General features: G+C 35.0%; 6 protein-coding genes and 1 non-coding gene across 7 annotated transcripts; 5 read left to right on the top strand and 2 right to left on the bottom strand.

Annotated features, from left to right (window-relative positions):
- Nucleotides 1–95: 95 nt before the first annotated feature.
- LOC108842781 (protein METHYLENE BLUE SENSITIVITY 2) lies at nucleotides 96–682 on the bottom strand. Its single transcript, XM_018615805.2, has one exon. The coding sequence runs from the start codon at nucleotides 538–540 to the stop codon at nucleotides 229–231; it is 312 nt and encodes a 103-aa protein (XP_018471307.1). The 5' UTR covers nucleotides 541–682; the 3' UTR covers nucleotides 96–228.
- Nucleotides 683–2035: 1353 nt separating this feature from the next.
- Nucleotides 2036–3464, top strand: LOC108839367 (seipin-1-like). Its single transcript, XM_018612140.2, has 2 exons — nucleotides 2036–2603; nucleotides 2790–3464. Exons 1-2 carry the CDS (start codon nucleotides 2082–2084, stop codon nucleotides 3339–3341), a joined length of 1074 nt encoding a protein of 357 aa, XP_018467642.1. The 5' UTR covers nucleotides 2036–2081; the 3' UTR covers nucleotides 3342–3464.
- Nucleotides 3465–5074: 1610 nt separating this feature from the next.
- LOC108841575 (defensin-like protein 24) lies at nucleotides 5075–5610 on the top strand. Its single transcript, XM_018614325.2, has 2 exons — nucleotides 5075–5194; nucleotides 5306–5610. Exons 1-2 carry the CDS (start codon nucleotides 5137–5139, stop codon nucleotides 5503–5505), a joined length of 258 nt encoding a protein of 85 aa, XP_018469827.1. The 5' UTR covers nucleotides 5075–5136; the 3' UTR covers nucleotides 5506–5610.
- Nucleotides 5611–7636: 2026 nt separating this feature from the next.
- On the top strand, nucleotides 7637–9604 carry LOC108841506 (coniferyl alcohol acyltransferase). The gene is made up of 2 exons (XM_018614265.2): nucleotides 7637–8106; nucleotides 8580–9604. Exons 1-2 carry the CDS (start codon nucleotides 7684–7686, stop codon nucleotides 9525–9527), a joined length of 1371 nt encoding a protein of 456 aa, XP_018469767.2. The 5' UTR covers nucleotides 7637–7683; the 3' UTR covers nucleotides 9528–9604.
- A 579-nt stretch (nucleotides 9605–10183) lies between these two features.
- Nucleotides 10184–11569, top strand: LOC108824803 (thioredoxin F2, chloroplastic). Its single transcript, XM_018598189.1, has 3 exons — nucleotides 10184–10594; nucleotides 11033–11132; nucleotides 11230–11569. The coding sequence occupies exons 1-3, from the start codon at nucleotides 10263–10265 to the stop codon at nucleotides 11362–11364; spliced, it is 567 nt and encodes a 188-aa protein (XP_018453691.1). The 5' UTR covers nucleotides 10184–10262; the 3' UTR covers nucleotides 11365–11569.
- A 758-nt stretch (nucleotides 11570–12327) lies between these two features.
- On the top strand, nucleotides 12328–14894 carry LOC108818946 (biotin carboxyl carrier protein of acetyl-CoA carboxylase 1, chloroplastic). Its single transcript, XM_018591911.2, has 7 exons — nucleotides 12328–12610; nucleotides 13017–13061; nucleotides 13148–13299; nucleotides 13374–13683; nucleotides 14028–14099; nucleotides 14376–14441; nucleotides 14571–14894. Exons 1-7 carry the CDS (start codon nucleotides 12443–12445, stop codon nucleotides 14592–14594), a joined length of 837 nt encoding a protein of 278 aa, XP_018447413.1. The 5' UTR covers nucleotides 12328–12442; the 3' UTR covers nucleotides 14595–14894.
- An 833-nt stretch (nucleotides 14895–15727) lies between these two features.
- TRNAS-AGA (transfer RNA serine (anticodon AGA)) lies at nucleotides 15728–15809 on the bottom strand. Its single transcript has one exon. It is a non-coding gene; the product is annotated as a tRNA-Ser (tRNA).
- Between the last annotated feature and the right edge of the window lie 224 nt (nucleotides 15810–16033).

Genomic DNA, 16033 nt, shown 5'->3' with positions numbered 1-16033 from the left:
AACACAAACAGATTGACACTAAAGAACCAAACCCATAAGTATAATGAAAATAAGTATCGATAAGTTAGACACGCGTGATTTATAAGAGATAATCATCATCAGAGATATCAGTTAATTTCATATGATATTAGCATCATCGCTATATTCTCACATCAACAACTTTAAGACTGACATCTTTTTATTACATAACTTCAAATACAAACTCCACGACAACACAATCACAACCAATCACTTCTTGAGGCTTCCTCTGATTCCAGGTTTAGGTTTGGAAGATTCAGGAGCAGCAAGCGCCTCGTGGAGATTCTTCGGCTCCTCGTAAGGCAGCTTAGGATGCTTCGACTCGTGATGGATCTGCATCGTCTTCAGATCCGGCGCCGTGATCTTGCAGTGCGGACACTCGTACTTCGCGTGACCTCCCTTCTCCTTCCCCGTCCTGTCCGCAAGCCCCGCCTTTCCTCCGCCTCTGTTGGTCAACGCTGCGTCGGCTTTCGCCTGGAGCTCCTTCGCCGTGTGCTTCTTCGGCTTCGCCTTGCCGGTCATCGTCGATTGGGCGGATACGAGAGGATCCGAAAGGGGGGGAGGGGTGAGAAGATGAAAACCCTAATTTCTTTGATTTGGGGGTGGTGACGAACGAGAGAGATGGATGCGAGATTATTTATCCTTGTTTAGAGTCTGAGAAATAATAGAAAAAAATATGAGAATAATGATCCTTTGTTTTGTCAAAGGTCTTTGTCGAGTGCAGTGGGGTCCACATATTAAGACTTTTGTTCGTATCCTTTATCCTTTTTTTTCGTCTCCTTTATCCTTTACTCTTTTTAGTTTTTACTACTTAAAAAAGTTATAAATGGTAATATATTTTGTTACAAAAGAATATAACACAAAAGTATTACATTTCTGATAAATTATTTAGTAAAAGTTACTAGACTCTTATAAAGTGTTATATTTCTGATAAATTATTTAGTAAAAGTTACTAGAATCTTGTAATTAACTATCTAGTACTCTCTCCATTCTATAAAATTAAGATTTTTTAGAATTTTCGTATTTATTAAGAATATAATAAATATTTATATCTTAAATTATTATTTATTTTTTTATATACTTTTTTCAATAACTATTCACTGGTAAAATTTAATCAATTCAAATATTTACAATTAATGTTTTTTTAAAAATATACAAAATATCTTAAAAGTATAAAAAAATATCTTTGTGAAATAAGAATAAAATCTATAAAATCTTACTTTAAAAAATCGGAGAAAGTATCAATCTGAATGGTCTAATTTATTTTTAGTTACCCGTATATATGATGAACTACATTTAAACAACAGTAGTATTTGATTAGATCATCCACAACAATAAATCATTACCAAATCTTTAACAACAAATTATTATAATAATATGTAGGGCCTAAATATTTAAGAATCTGTGCCACAATTACTTCTTAAAATTCTAATTTAAGTTGTCAAAAAGAAAAATCCTAATTTACGGATCTCTTTTCTGACAACCTCTTCACTGTGTGCGGATTCTACCGCCGCATGAAAACCTGCAATCGAACAAATTTTTTTTTTAAATTCGGAAAAAAAAAAGAAAAAAAAATATTCCAATGTTAAGTATTTGTTGTTGTGGGTGCTCTTACAAAATATCACTATACATTGCCTATAAAAAGTAGTCTACTATATAACTATATACTTTCTATAACAGTTATCAGCATATGTTTTTGCTTATACATATACGAAATTAATATCGGTTATTAAATGAAAGCAAAGTTGCTGAAATTAAATCTTGACAAAAAAAAATCCAACCAAAATCCAGATCCAACACTTCTGGAAATAAAGTAATTTACCCATGTGATCTTCTTTTCTTTAATAAATCGAGCGCAGCTCTTTTGGTACATTCAGCATGATCTCATTCAAGCAACGTACGTGGCACTACTCAAGAACACGAGCCAACACGTTTCACTATTATCATGCAGATAATATTTTTGTAGACAGCGACATTTATCTAGTTTCATGTCATAAAACAAACCGTGAGAATCTTGATTTCTTGAAATCCCTCAAAACAAAACTTTGTGAGGAAACCAAACAATGGAAGAACTAGACACAGACCTCAAAATTCCTGACCCTTTACGAGCCGATTGGTTCCTGACCATCGTCGACATCCAAGCCGATCTCATCTACAACGCACTGGTGGTCTTAACCTCGCCCCTCTTCCTCCTCTACCGCTCATACCGCCGCGCAACAGCTACGATCTCCGCTGCGGAAAGGGTTGTTAAACGTGCTCCATCGCAGATAAAGGGCGGTGCGGGGCGGATTGTTAGGAGGACATGGTTTGGTGTAATGGGCGCATGCCATGTGTCGGCGATAATGGTGGTGGCACTAATTTTGGCGGGTGTGATCGGTGTTGGTATTGTCAGTTTATATGTAGAAAAGCCTGTGGTTGTGAGAGAAAAATTGTTTTTCGATTACACTGAAGATAACCCAAGTGCGGTTTTTAGCTTCGACAAGAAGAAGAGACCATTTGGTGTCCCACTTGGACATAAAGTTCATGTCTCTTTAGTTCTCTGGATGCCTGAATCTGATCTCAATAGAAGAATTGGGTTATTTCAGGTAACTATCTTACTAATAAAATAAATGTTACATCGACTCATAGCCGGTAATGAACAAGTCAAGTAAAACATTGTTGGATTCTCATTTTTGAATTAATATTGAATATAATACCAACTTTAAAAATAAAAATCTTACTAGTCTTTACTGCTCCCAAATTTGAACTGTTTATTGGTGTTGCATGCACAGTTGAAGGTAGAGCTTCTATCATTAAAAGGAGAAATAATCGCGAGATCAAGCCAACCTTGTATGTTACGGTTCAGAAGCCAACCCATAAGACTAGCAAGAACATTCGTAATGAGTGTTCCACTTGTTACTGGAATCGCAAACGAAGCACAAACAATGAGAATAGATGCGTTAATACACCAAGAGAAATGGCCAAGAACAAGAGCCGTGAGGACGACTTTGATTCCACGTGCACAGACTCGGTTACTGCCTCAGTTATATGAAGCTGAGATTGTCATAAACTCGAAACCGCCATGGACTAAACGAATGGCTTATAATTGGAAATGGACTCTTTGCGTCTGGACTTCAATGTATCTTTATGTCCCTATTCTAATTGCCCTTCTTTGGTGTTTTAGACCGTTCTTGTTCCCTTACGTTGCTTCAAGAACCGTTGTGGAAAGCCAAAACTCAGAGACCGAAGTGGTCGAAGAGGAAGTAGGGGAAAGAAGACTGAGGGACGGAAGAAACAAGCCTCGTCGACGAACTTTCACTACCACACAAGAAACTTATATTTAGTAATAAAATTCTACCCTTTTTTGTGTTCTATGCAGAATCAACTTCTGCTCTGTAATAAACCGGCAGTAACAAGAAATGAAGAGTAAATGGACCAAAACGTTTGAGAAAAAATGTTAAGACTAGTTCGCAAAAAAAAAAACAAGATAATTGTTAGAATTTAGTAATTTCAAGTTAATTTCTAATATAAAAATATTTTAAAATCGTTCAAATGACTAATCTAATTTAAACCTTTCCAAAACCCAATCAGAATTTCTTTTATATAAAATGTGGATAATCTAATACTATTAAAGTATAAATACTTTAAGATTTTGTTTGGTAATAGGGATATGAGTTCTTAAAAAAAAAATTAAATTTTGTTTGGTAACAAAGATAGTAGATAATTTTGTCTTTTCCTTATTTAAATGATAAATTTAAGTATTTAATGTATTTTACTAATTTAAATAATAGATCTTTAATAGAATTAATTTTAACCAAAATAAATTTCCTTATAGATTTTTTGTTGACATTAAATATTTTTCAATATTTATTAATAAAAATAATAAAATAAAAATCACACATCAAAATCAATTTATATATCATATAAATAAAATATAAAATATTTTATTTATAAATTTTTAGTATAACACTTTTATAGTATAAGTCCAATTAGTTATAAATATTAGATTTTTATATGATACATTGTGATATAATAAACGATTAAAATCACATAATATAATTATTTAAAGTAATAAATATTTTTTTTGTTTAAAATGTTATACTAACAATTATGTAATACATATTAATTTACATATATATATATATATATATATATATAGATATTATCATTAGAACAAAGAAAAAAATTGAAGTGAAAGCAAATATTTATACGGCCATAGGTCAAACTATAGAAATAAACAATAATGGCGTAAGATTTTTTTTTAAAAAATTTATTTTAATTTCAAATATCTTTATATATTTTATTTATTTATAAATTATTTTATTTTTATTAATAATGCTAAGATTTTGGAATTGGAAAAAATTATGACCCATCTCTATATTATTTTAATTAAGAATTTAAAATTTATATCAAAATTTTTTTAAACTTTTAATTTTTATTATAACTACAGATGTTAATTTTCAATCTAAATTTATGTTTAAATATTACAAATATATCATTTATAAATAAAAAATTAAAAACATAAAATAAATACCCGTACGGTTGGGCGGGTTAAGATTTAGTTGGTATTAAATGAGATGAACATTTTAAAAGAACTTTAGAAAAGAAGATTTCAACAATTATTTCTTACTTGTTTAGCGTTGACTTTTAAAAATTACATAAAACTTCATGATTGGTAATTTCTGTGTGTTATAGATAAAAAATAAATTTAAAGACACTTAATATACCCCAACCAATCATTCCCTATATAAAAATACATCTCAAACATATAACTATAAATGAAACAAGTTTAATATATGTAAAAACTTAATATAACATAAAAACTTAAAAACTCTATAAAAGTAAAGGATTGATTTCATACGTAAATTATGCATTGTTTAAAAGTTAAGAGTTCAAAACATATATTTACAGATCAATTAGAGCTTAATTGCCATCAATGCAAATCTAGTTTCCTTTTTTTTTGTTTTATCTTGAGTAGAAGAACTGAGATATTCTTTCTAATAAATCTTAAATAACAAATCATTTCCGTATATATCTTGAAGATTCTTGTTATCTTTTTCCTTGCGAGACAAGAGAATACTTGTATATATATTTCATCCGCAACTTGCAGTTTTTCTAAATCGTCGAGAAGATAAAAACATGGTCGACACAAAATTCCTTCTTTTGGCTTTCATAGCTCTGTCACTTTTCCTTTCCGGTTAGTACTTCATAAACTCCATTTTAATTAAATAAAGCCACCATTTTAAAACCATCTTCTTAAAAACGCAAATCGATAGATGGTTAACACTTAAAGGAACTGTGTGTGTAGGTGCTGAATCAAGGGAGATTGCGTGGCCTAGCATTGAATTAAATTCATTGTGTTGTATCAATCAGGAACAGTTTGGAGCATGTGATTCAAAACAAGCTAATGATAGATGTGAGAAGCTGTGCCTTCATGGTTGTAGGCAAAACAAAGGCGGTGGCTGTCAACCTACTTCCACTGGTTCAGTTTGCTCATGTTACTGTTAAATTAAACATAGCATGTAATCTTTTGTTTTGAAATGATTCTTAGTAGCATGTAATCTTATGCTCTTTTTTTTGATTATCGATTAATAAAACTTTTCTTTTCTTTTATTTATTTATTAATTATTATTTTTTGAACAACACGTCTTCTTTTATTTTGGTCTGTTTTCATATAATAGTAATACTATGCTCTGTTTGTTCATGCAAAAGTTTTTTTTGGTTCTATGTCAAATATATAAATATATTACAGAAAAAGTTCCATAAAGTAAAAGACTGTTTTGCTTTATAAACCATACAATGTCTTTTGGATTAGAGTTTGATTTGTAAATATACCGAGAGCTTAAATAATTTCTATGGTCAACATCGCTAAAGTTTAGGTTCTCGATCTTCCACCTTAAGGATACGATACTTTCCTAGAAAATTGGATTCTTTATTTTCCTTTATTGATATATAAATATAGAAGCTTAGATTTTCTTGTTTACATTTTCAGTAAGTAATCATTTCGTGTACATTGAAGATTCTCGTTATATCTTTCCCTTTCACATGAATCAAGTGAATACTTGCCTATATAGCATTCGCAGAGTGCAGTTTTTCTAAAGAGTTGAGAAGATAAAAAACGATGGTCGATTCAAAACTCGTTATTTTGGCTTTCATAGCTTTGTCTCTTTTCCTCTCAGGTTAGTATTTCGTAAACTCCATCTCGTACCATTTTACAGAAACATCTTTCCGAAAAGATTTTCATCAACAAAAAAAGACATTTTCATCAGCAAGAAATTTATAAATGGTGAAACACTTAACTTAAGGAACTATGTGTATGTGTTTTCGGTAGGTGCTGAATCAAGAGATATCGCGTGGCGTGGCTTCTGTTGCATTAATCAGCAACAATTTGGAGCATGTGATACAAAACAAGATAATGATAGATGTGAGAAGCTGTGCCTCCATGGTTGTAGTAAGCACAACAAAGGTGGCGGCTGTCAAGCTGTACCTACTGGTTCTGTTTGTTCATGTTACTGTTAAACTACTATCATGTAAAAAAAAAAAAAATTAGTTACATGCTCTTATTTCTTTGATTATTGATTAATAAAACGTCGTCTTTTGTTATGCTCACTTTTTCTGGAACACAAATTTTGTTCATGTTACTTAACAATCTTGTGGTCTTCAATTTTATTTTCTCCAACTTTTTCTATTTCTTTTTCTGTATTTTTCCATTTATGTTTTTCTGTTTCAACATATTGTGTTTCTTACTTTTGTGAATTGTAATTCAAGAAGTAAATCTTGCTTGAATGCAAACAATTTACTTCATAGTTCACATCTCTCCAAATGAAAAATACAAAAAAATCCCATGAATAAATCTTGTTGCTAGTTATATCTGGAATCAAGAGAGTCTTAAATTTTATTAGAGCTTGTGAATGGTTTTCATGTCTGCAGCTTGAATGAGAGTTCCTTTCTCAACATGATCCCACCACTTTATCGAGAAATTGTCCACCACCAATCTAAACCATGGAGATGGGTTCACAGATTCATCACCAGCATCTGCTTTCTTCACCAGCTCCTTAAGCTCTTCACTGCTCACATACTTAATACATTAGCCACTTCATCTGAGTTTATCTGGAGAGCGAGGTCGTGTTCTCCTGTTGGGTGATCATGGAGACTAATCGATTCTTCAGCCATGGTGTGATTGCATGGTGGGTTATCCGTGTAGTATTGATGTAGAGGAGGGACGGAGGACAGGGGGCGAGAGGCGACGAGTGGTTGGAAGCGTGTGATGTTTAAGGTAGTTGACGAGGATGCATCTCATTAGGACGTAAAGACGGTATGATACTAAAGTTGCTGGTGACTTTCAAATAACCTGTTAACCGGTTCGTCTTAACCGGTTTGGCTATTTCCGGTCTCTTATGGTGATACAAGACTGATAGAATAGTCATTTTGTTATAGACCAGAAGCAACAGATGAACAAAGATGTTCATTCTTGTGTGAAACACCATTGCTGACCAAGAGTTGTCAAAATTCACGAGTGGGGACTCTCGAGATCAAAGAGTGTTTGAAAAGTCAGCTAATAGATTAAAACCAAGACGTTTTGACAATTATAAAATGCTGACTTTATGTCCAGTAACAATTATAATTCACTTTCCTTGTCCCCCCGGTTTGAAGCTAGTAAACAGAGTTAGATCTCACAGCCGCTTGATGACCGCATCCGAAGCACGCGGTTTCCACGTGACCACCACGAGGAAGGAGATCGTTGCACCGGCCTCTGCTCCTCTTCTTCCCTTGCCGGAAAACAGGATCATCAGTCTCTCTAATCTCGACCTTCTTCTCCCTCCTGTCGACATAAACGTTTGCTTCTTCTACAAGAAACCACTTTATAACACTACAAATGATGTCCTCAAGACTTCACTGGCGGAGGCCCTCGTCTCTTACTACGTCCTTGCCGGCGAGGTCGTGGCCAATCCCATCACCGGAGAGCCAGAGATTTTCTGCAGCGGCGCCGGCGTTGAAGTGGTAGAAGCCGCTGCTGACGTGGAGCCCCGAGAGCTTAACCTGCATGATCCATATCAAAGTATTGCCAAGTTTGTTCCAATTAAAACGCATGGAGTCTTTGCTATTCAGGTAACAATCGGGAAAGCCTATATAACTACTTCATATAAGGAGAAAATTTTAAAGATCATTATGAATCTACAGAAATAACTTATAAATTTAGTTAAATCTAAATACAGAACTATACATAACTTACTATTTGTTGATTTAGATAAATATCTAACATCAGTGAGTGATAAAAAAGATTGATATGTCTATTTTGCATTATTCAACATTTTTTTCCAATTTATGACGTGGGATAGTCAATAATACATCTCTTCAAAATGATGGCATTTTAGCTATCAATCTCGATAATGTTTGGAAAAAAAATGATTGACCGACTTTATTATGAATAGATTTGGAATGTATAAATCGGATTTTGATACCATATTAAATTATTTATAAGTAGAGTGAACCATCTATTATATATGTTATTTAAATTATTTTTACTTTCAATTTATGAAATTGTCCATAATACTATTTTTTATTATAATTTGTCTGTATAGGTTACTGAACTGAAATGTGGGAGCCTAGTTGTCGGATGCACCTTTGATCACCGTATAGCTGATGCATATTCAATGAACATGTTCCTCCTGTCATGGGCCGAGATCTCTCGCTCCGATGCACCAACCTCTTATGTACATCCGTTCAAGAGGTCTCTCCTGAACCCACGACGACCCTTGGTCATCGACTCATCACTAGACCAAATGTACATGCCTGTAACGTCGTTGCCCCCTCCACAAGAAATCACTAACCCAGACAATATCCTCACAAGCCATATCTATTACATCAAAGCAGATGTCGTACAACAGCTCCAAACTCTGGCTGGTAACCGTAATAGGACGAAACTCGAGTCTTTCTGCGCGTTCTTGTGGAAACTCGTGGCTAAACACGCTGCAACAACAGATTCAAAACTCTTGAACTCTAAACTTGGCATAGTTGTTGACGGAAGGAAGAAACTTATGGATCAAGAAACCAACACTTACTTTGGTAACGTCCTCTCTGTCCCATATGGCGAGCAAAGTATCGATGACTTGAACCACAAGCCATTGTCTTGGGTGGCCGACGAAGTTCACAAGGTGTTGGAGAGTTCAGTGACCAAAGACCACTTCTTGAATTTGATTGATTGGATCGAGACTCGCCGTCCGGTCCCGGTTTTATCAAGAATCTACGGTGCAGGATACGATGATGGACCTGCTTTCGTGGTTTCCTCGGGGAAGAGTTTTCCGGTGAAACGGATTGATTTCGGGTGGGGCTCGCCGGTTTTTGGATCGTACCATCTCCCACGAGGAAGCAGAACTGGATACGTGATGACAATGCCAAGTCCGGTGGTGGATAACAGCGCGGGAGATTGGATAGTTTACTTACATCTTGCGAAAGGACAGTTGAAGTTTATCGAGCAAGAGGCTCCTCATGTGTTTAAGCCAATAGACAATGATTATCTCAAGATTTGAAGCCAAACATAATATTATTTTATATACCTATCATTCTTAAGCTCGTTTTTTTCTCAAGTTATAATATAAACCTTTACTGTGACAAATTAAACAATGTTTGATTATGAGTTCAATCAAATAATTTTGTTTTGTGACTTTGTCCGATTAACACCTACAAAAAAACGAATGTTGAGAAATATTTGCTTCCAAGTAACATTTTTGGACAAACATATTTTTGGGACCATTGTGTATTATAAGCCAGCAGTTATAGTTCACAATAAAATTGGTGTGTTTAGAGAAGTAGTAAATGGTCAATTGTTATGGTAATGGATATAAGATTATGCGATTTTGTATATAGTTTTCATCTAAAATTTTAACCACATTGTTATTATAGTATTTTATAATATTTCCCATATAAGTAGATTTTTTTTCTTTATTGAAAATTTCATATATGATATTATATCCAATTTTTGACCCAAAAAAAAATTGACCAAAAAAATATATATTATATCCAATTTAATTTTCCCCGACGATTCTGCACCTCGCAATCCATCGAACACCAACACTGAAAGTACATAAATACTCCCAAGTGTCACTTTCCTTATTCTTTTATTTGAGGGTACTATTGACTTTCTATACGTAATAAAGAGAAACTGACAGTGATACACAAATAAGTTCAAAGTCTCAGGTTCCTTTGAAGATCACCTTCTAAACCCAAATCATTTGCAAGCTTTTGGATTCGAGCTTTCCTCCACAATGACTCTCTCTCTCCGAATCGCTCCGTCACCGTTATCTTTCCGTTACTCTCCGGTTCCGGCAACCGCCTCCGGCGGAGGATTACGTTCCGTGAAGCAGCGCTGCCGGATCCCGAACTCAGGCGTCGCGGCGGCGAAAACAGGATTCTGTTCCGGCGGTGGTGGTGTGTTAGATTTAAGGAAGAAGATCGGTTCCTGTGTGGTGGTGAGGTGTAGCTTAGAGACACTGAATGTCAGTGTCGGCGAGGTGACGGAGGTTGACAAGGACACGTTCTGGCCAATCGTTAAAGCCGCCGGTGATAAGCTTGTTGTCCTCGACATGTACACTCAGTGGTATTGTTTCGAATCACTTCTTCTGTTGCTTTTGTTCGAATTTCACTTTTACCTTTTAATTGCAATCTCTCTACTGCTTCTCATGCCCATCAAGAAAAATGCTGTCTTTTACCTCTTTTGTTTTTTTTGGGTCTCTGTCTTTATATTTATACTTGTCACTATTGAGTAACTTCAAATGGATTAGATTAGAGCTAATCTTCTGATCTCCTGAGTTTACATTATCGGACTTTTTCTCTGGACAGTTATGTTTCGTTTGTTTGGTTTATGCTGGATACAAAAAGGATATGAAAGTATGAATCTTTACCGAGAGTTGGGAGTATGAATGTTTAAGATAAGGTTCCTTAGTAAATGCTTTTTTTTTTTTTTTTCTGGTGTTGAGAAATAGTATCAAAGTTTGCATTTTTTTTTACTTTCCAATGCTCATTGGGCTGTCTGCAGGTGTGGACCGTGCAAAGTTATGGCTCCTAAATACAAAGAGCTATCAGAGAAGTACCAGGACATGGTGTTTCTTAAGCTTGACTGCAACGAAGACAACAAGGTCTCTTCTTCTTTTTTTTTGTGTGTTGAATGCGTCTTTAATCTTATTTCACTTAAGTCTTGGAAACAAAAAAAGAAAAAAAAACTTTTGATTGCAGCCAGTGGCAAAGGAGCTAGGAATTAGAGTGGTTCCAACCTTTAAGATCTTGAAGGACAGCAAGGTGATAACGGAAGTGGTCGGGGCAAAATTTGATGAGTTACTTGCAGCTATTGATGCAGCGAGGTCAGGCTGAGCCTCATCTCTATATACATATAATATCACTCCCTGCTGTAGAGTATTAGGACAAATTCTCTATCAACATGTAATTGGTTTGGTTCTATGTAAACTCTCTCTCTCTCTCTGTGCTGTTCCTTAACCGGATTCAGTTGTAATGTAACAGTGTATGTATAAACGCTGGAGGGCTAAAATGCTTTATATATCAAAAGTTTCATGAACAAGTGGTTTGGCTAGTTTTGATTGAGGTTAAGAATGTCTTTCCATTGCACAAGGTTTGATGACTTCAAATCTGGAGAGTAACATGGATTGTTGAAAGTTGAAACAAAGATATTATGGTGTATGTGCTTGTTTTCAATGGATGTTCCAACTAGATTGTTAACAAGTCAGTAACTTCGTTTTAGTTGTTCACCAAATCCAACTTGGCTTAGTATTATAACTTTAATCTATTTGTCATATGTATACTAGGCCAATGTATTTGGATTTGTTCATATATTCATAATTTTTTGGATTTATAATTCTAATTAATTTTGTTTACAAAGAAATCTTATAATTTTTCCATAGTAGTTATCGCTGAAAAAATATACTCCCTCTGTTTCAAGATAGATGAAGTTTTAGGATTGTTCACGATTATTAAAAAACTTGTTTTTTAATCTAAAAAGTATCATTAAAATATAAATTAAAAAGTGTTCAACCAATCACAAAATAAATTACATTTTATTATTGGTTACACAGTTTTTGATAAAGTTAAAAAGTACATTGATATACTAAAACATCAACTATTTTGAAACATCAAAAACTCCCTAAAACATCATCTATTTAGAAACAGAGGGAGTATTAATTAAATTTCTCTATGAAAAATGGGAATTAAAAAAAAATGTATGAAAAAATCGGACAAAAAGAAAATAGACAAAGCTACAGATCAGAGGTGACACGTGGCAAGATCTGGAAGAGAGTTATAATGGGGAGAAACGAGATCCGAGTCTCTCTCTCAGACACATCTGGTATCTATCTCTCTCTCTCTTTCTAAAGCTGGAGTGAACTGTTGAGCCCTTTGGTTTCATCGAGAGACCCCTAAAACCCGATCTAGGTGAAGAATGGCGTCTTCTTCTTCCTTCTCCCTCACCTCTCCGGCTGCTTCCGTCTATGGAGGAGCCACTCAAACCTCCTCGCAGTTACCTCTCCCAACCACTCGCTCTCGCCTCCCTCGCAGAGTTTCCTTCCGTCTCTCCTCCGCCAAGCCTAAGCTTCGCTTTCTCTCCAAGGTACTCCCATTCTCTCCCATAAAGGCTTGCCCTTTTTTTGTGTGTTATCTATTTGTATCTGTTCTTGATAAGTTAGTTTAATACTCCCCATTCATCTGCAAGGTCTTAATCCTGTTTGGTCTCTCATGTCTGAATCCTCTTAAAATGCGTTAAAGCAATACACATGCCTTTAAAAGATATCATATAAGTTTTTTGGCACTTTAAAAAAAATTGCAGCCTAGTTGAAGTAGCTAACCCTGTAGATCCTTCCCAATCTCTCTTCAAAATGGATTTGTTTTGTGTGTTATTTATTTGGATTTAATTTTGTTCCTCATGATTCTCTACGTAGTTTTATGCTAAGGCATTATAGAAGTGAATTTTTTATACATCATATATGTCTTGACACACAATTTGATGAAAATTGCAGCCTACTCGCAGTAGCTACCCTGTGGTGAAAGCCCTATCTAACCAGGTAAGCTCTGATCTCTTTTGAAATTTATTGTTTCTTCAAAAAGAAAAAAATTAATTCATTTCTGGACTCTCCTCCTGTGTTTAAAGGTTGGTGGAGGTGCATCATCAAATGCTTCAGCTCCTGCAGGACCCTCAGCTGAAGGAAAGGATACAAACTCATCAAAAGACTCTTCTTCACCTGATTTAGCTACAGAGGAGTCTATCTCTGAGTTCCTGACCCAAGTCACAACTCTTGTCAAGTAAGTACACTCACCCAACTTGTAAACCAGGATCACTATAACCATGACTGAATGCTCTTACCTCTACCATGCAGGCTTGTGGATTCTAGAGACATCGTCGAGTTGCAGCTGAAACAACTCGACTGTGAACTTCTCATCCGGAAAAAGGAAGCCTTACCTCAGGCCCAAGCCCCTGCGCCTTATGTTATGATGCAGCAACCAAACCAACCATCTTATGTGCAAGCAACGGCTCCTGCTGCCTCACCTCCACCTTCTTCTACTCCAGCCTCTTTGCCCGCACCATCCTCACCCAGTCCAGCGAAATCATCGCTTCCAACTGTTAAAAGTCCCATGGCAGGCACATTCTACCGCAGTCCAGGACCTGGTGAACCACCTTTTATCAAGGTTAGGATACTTGTTTCATTTTTTTTAGCCCATAACTCTACAAATACTTTTTAAGTGCCTGTTAGCTCAGAGCTATACAGAGACTTTAAGTACCTGTTCATATGTATTAGCCTGAACCCTGCTTGCAAAACAGCAATATAGTTAAGACAGAACCCTTTTTATCTCGTCACTTGGGTAAGAAAACCCCAGGTGTAGGTTATGTGCTTTAGTACATTTGAAAGAAGAAGAAGGAATACGATAAATAGGATAATCCCACCAAATGGGTTTTCTCCATAAGTAGCAATTCTCTATTTTTGTATTTCGCTGTCTGGATTCGTACTAATATGACTTTCTTGGTGCTTCAGGTTGGCGATAAAGTGCAGAAGGGACAAGTTCTATGCATCGTCGAAGCCATGAAGTTAATGAATGAAATAGAGGTATGTGTTTCTTAAATCATCTCTTACCAAATAGTAATCCAGTACTATCACTTCTCTTTTCAATCCCACTTGACCATCCATTTCATGCTCTCTAGATAACTTTACTTTACTATATCCAAACTCTGTTATTCACTTGTGAGTTTTACTAGGAGGAATAAGTTGTGCTTCCATTTTATAATGATTCCAAAATCCTACCTTTGAGTTTTAAGAACTGGAGAATGGTTTGTCTGTTTGTTTTTTGATTAAACTCTGAAACTTACAACTTCTTATCCGCAGTCTGATCAAACGGGAACCGTAGTGGATATCGTTGCAGAAGACGGCAAGCCTGTTAGCCTCGACACTGTAAGCTGTCTCAGTTCTCTATCTTTACTATATTCAAGAACCACATTTTTGTGTGTTTAAACGGCATCATCACTGAAAGAGGTCTCTACTGATATCTTTGTTTCCTCTTTCCTCCTGGTTTTATTACAGCCTCTGTTTGTGGTTCAACCGTAGAAGCGGCACCATGAGAAACGGAGAAAAAGGGCTACAATTAATTCGATCTATGTGCTTTGGTAATACTGTTTTCTTGAGTCTTTAAGAATGTGTCGTCCTCATTGTTACTGTCAGACTCTGTTAGGTCTTTTTAGTTGGTGAGGAGGAAGAAAAGAGTTTTTTTTTAGTTTCTATTTAAAGATAGAAGTTGAGAGCTCTGTCTTATTCATTTCCTCTTATACTATACACGCATTCTTGGTTCTGTTCTGTTATATTACAATTTTCCTATTTCAAAAGTATCACCCGTACGTTGGCTTGTTATTTCTTTGAGCTCGGTCCGCCCATTTAAAGTAACACCATCCGTGGAGTACAAATCCGTCTGTGGTACCTTGTAAATACTATAAACTATGAAGCTTCAATGAACAAATTAGGATGCATTACTAATAGTACCTTTTGGGGCTTTTTAACAGATTAGGGGGTTAAGACATAATATTCTTGTGGATTTTTATTAGATTGGCATGTTTTTGTTATAACACTCTTTTTAGATTTACATAGTAAACGAAAGTAAGCTGATGATGTTAATGAGACATGAGTCGTTTTGTTAATGGTGAATCATGAGTTGAATTCACCAATTAAAATTTATTGTGGGATGTCACCTGATATCTAGGCTTATGGAAAGATGACTAGAGAAATGAGATTTTGATTGTAGAACAGAGACAAAGAGCAAGATCGATCGGTGAATGATGTACACTAGGCTCGTTACGTATGACTTTTTTTTTAATCAAAAATGAATATCTATAGTCTATACTCCAAAACAGGGGCTATATATCTATAATGATCTGATCTAAAGTAAATTAATCTAATCATATTAAAGCCAACAAATTTCAAATTAAGCGTGGTTTTACTATCATAGCATAATTCCCACAGATACAAATGAAGAATGTTGAGCGTTTTTGGTACGTGACAGAATTAAACAAAATTAAAAAAAAACGTGAACGGCAGGATTCGAACCTGCACGTATCTAATCATATTAAAGCCAACAAATTTCAAATTAAGGGTGGTTTTACTATCATAGCATAATTCCCACAGATACAAATGAAGAATGTTGAGCGTTTTTGGTACGTGACAAAATTAAACAAAATTAAAAAAAAAAACGTGAACGGCAGGATTCAAACCTGCGCGGGCAAAGCCCACATGATTTCTAGTCATGCCCGATAACCACTCCGGCACGCCCACTTCTTGTAATCTGATCAGCTACAAAAATTAATTACTACAGGGTAATATTAATATTTGGATTCAAATAAAATTCGTTTCATATCTTCCATAATTTAAATAATAATTTTCATAAACATATGTTAATCTGTAAAAGAAAGTTTTATCAAAACTTTTATTAAAATATTTATAGCACCCAAAATCTTGACATGCAATTTCTTAGTCTAGGACATGGTTATGGTTATGTA

The sequence above is a fragment of the Raphanus sativus genome, chromosome 2, assembly GCF_000801105.2.
Source record: "Raphanus sativus cultivar WK10039 chromosome 2, ASM80110v3, whole genome shotgun sequence".
NCBI lineage: Eukaryota > Viridiplantae > Streptophyta > Magnoliopsida > Brassicales > Brassicaceae > Raphanus > Raphanus sativus.
The sequence above is the reverse complement of the archived record's forward strand: the minus strand, read 5'-3'. Positions and strand labels throughout refer to the sequence as shown.

Bases quoted from the DNA above. Each gene is read 5' to 3' on its own strand.
- LOC108842781 (XM_018615805.2), bottom strand. From the start codon at position 540: ATGACCGGCAAGGCGAAGCCGAAGAAGCACACGGCGAAGGAGCTCCAG.
- LOC108839367 (XM_018612140.2), top strand. From the start codon at position 2,082: ATGGAAGAACTAGACACAGACCTCAAAATTCCTGACCCTTTACGAGCC. The intron at 2,604-2,789 runs GTAACTATCTTA...TTGCATGCACAG, and splicing joins GAAGAATTGGGTTATTTCAG to TTGAAGGTAGAGCTTCTATC.
- LOC108841575 (XM_018614325.2), top strand. From the start codon at position 5,137: ATGGTCGACACAAAATTCCTTCTTTTGGCTTTCATAGCTCTGTCACTT. The intron at 5,195-5,305 runs GTTAGTACTTCA...CTGTGTGTGTAG, and splicing joins TCTGTCACTTTTCCTTTCCG to GTGCTGAATCAAGGGAGATT.
- LOC108841506 (XM_018614265.2), top strand. From the start codon at position 7,684: ATGACCGCATCCGAAGCACGCGGTTTCCACGTGACCACCACGAGGAAG. The intron at 8,107-8,579 runs GTAACAATCGGG...TTGTCTGTATAG, and splicing joins ATGGAGTCTTTGCTATTCAG to GTTACTGAACTGAAATGTGG.
- LOC108824803 (XM_018598189.1), top strand. From the start codon at position 10,263: ATGACTCTCTCTCTCCGAATCGCTCCGTCACCGTTATCTTTCCGTTAC. The intron at 10,595-11,032 runs GTATTGTTTCGA...GGCTGTCTGCAG, and splicing joins CTCGACATGTACACTCAGTG to GTGTGGACCGTGCAAAGTTA. The intron at 11,133-11,229 runs GTCTCTTCTTCT...TTTTGATTGCAG, and splicing joins ACTGCAACGAAGACAACAAG to CCAGTGGCAAAGGAGCTAGG.
- LOC108818946 (XM_018591911.2), top strand. From the start codon at position 12,443: ATGGCGTCTTCTTCTTCCTTCTCCCTCACCTCTCCGGCTGCTTCCGTC. The intron at 13,062-13,147 runs GTAAGCTCTGAT...CTGTGTTTAAAG, and splicing joins TGAAAGCCCTATCTAACCAG to GTTGGTGGAGGTGCATCATC. The intron at 14,100-14,375 runs GTATGTGTTTCT...TCTTATCCGCAG, and splicing joins AGTTAATGAATGAAATAGAG to TCTGATCAAACGGGAACCGT.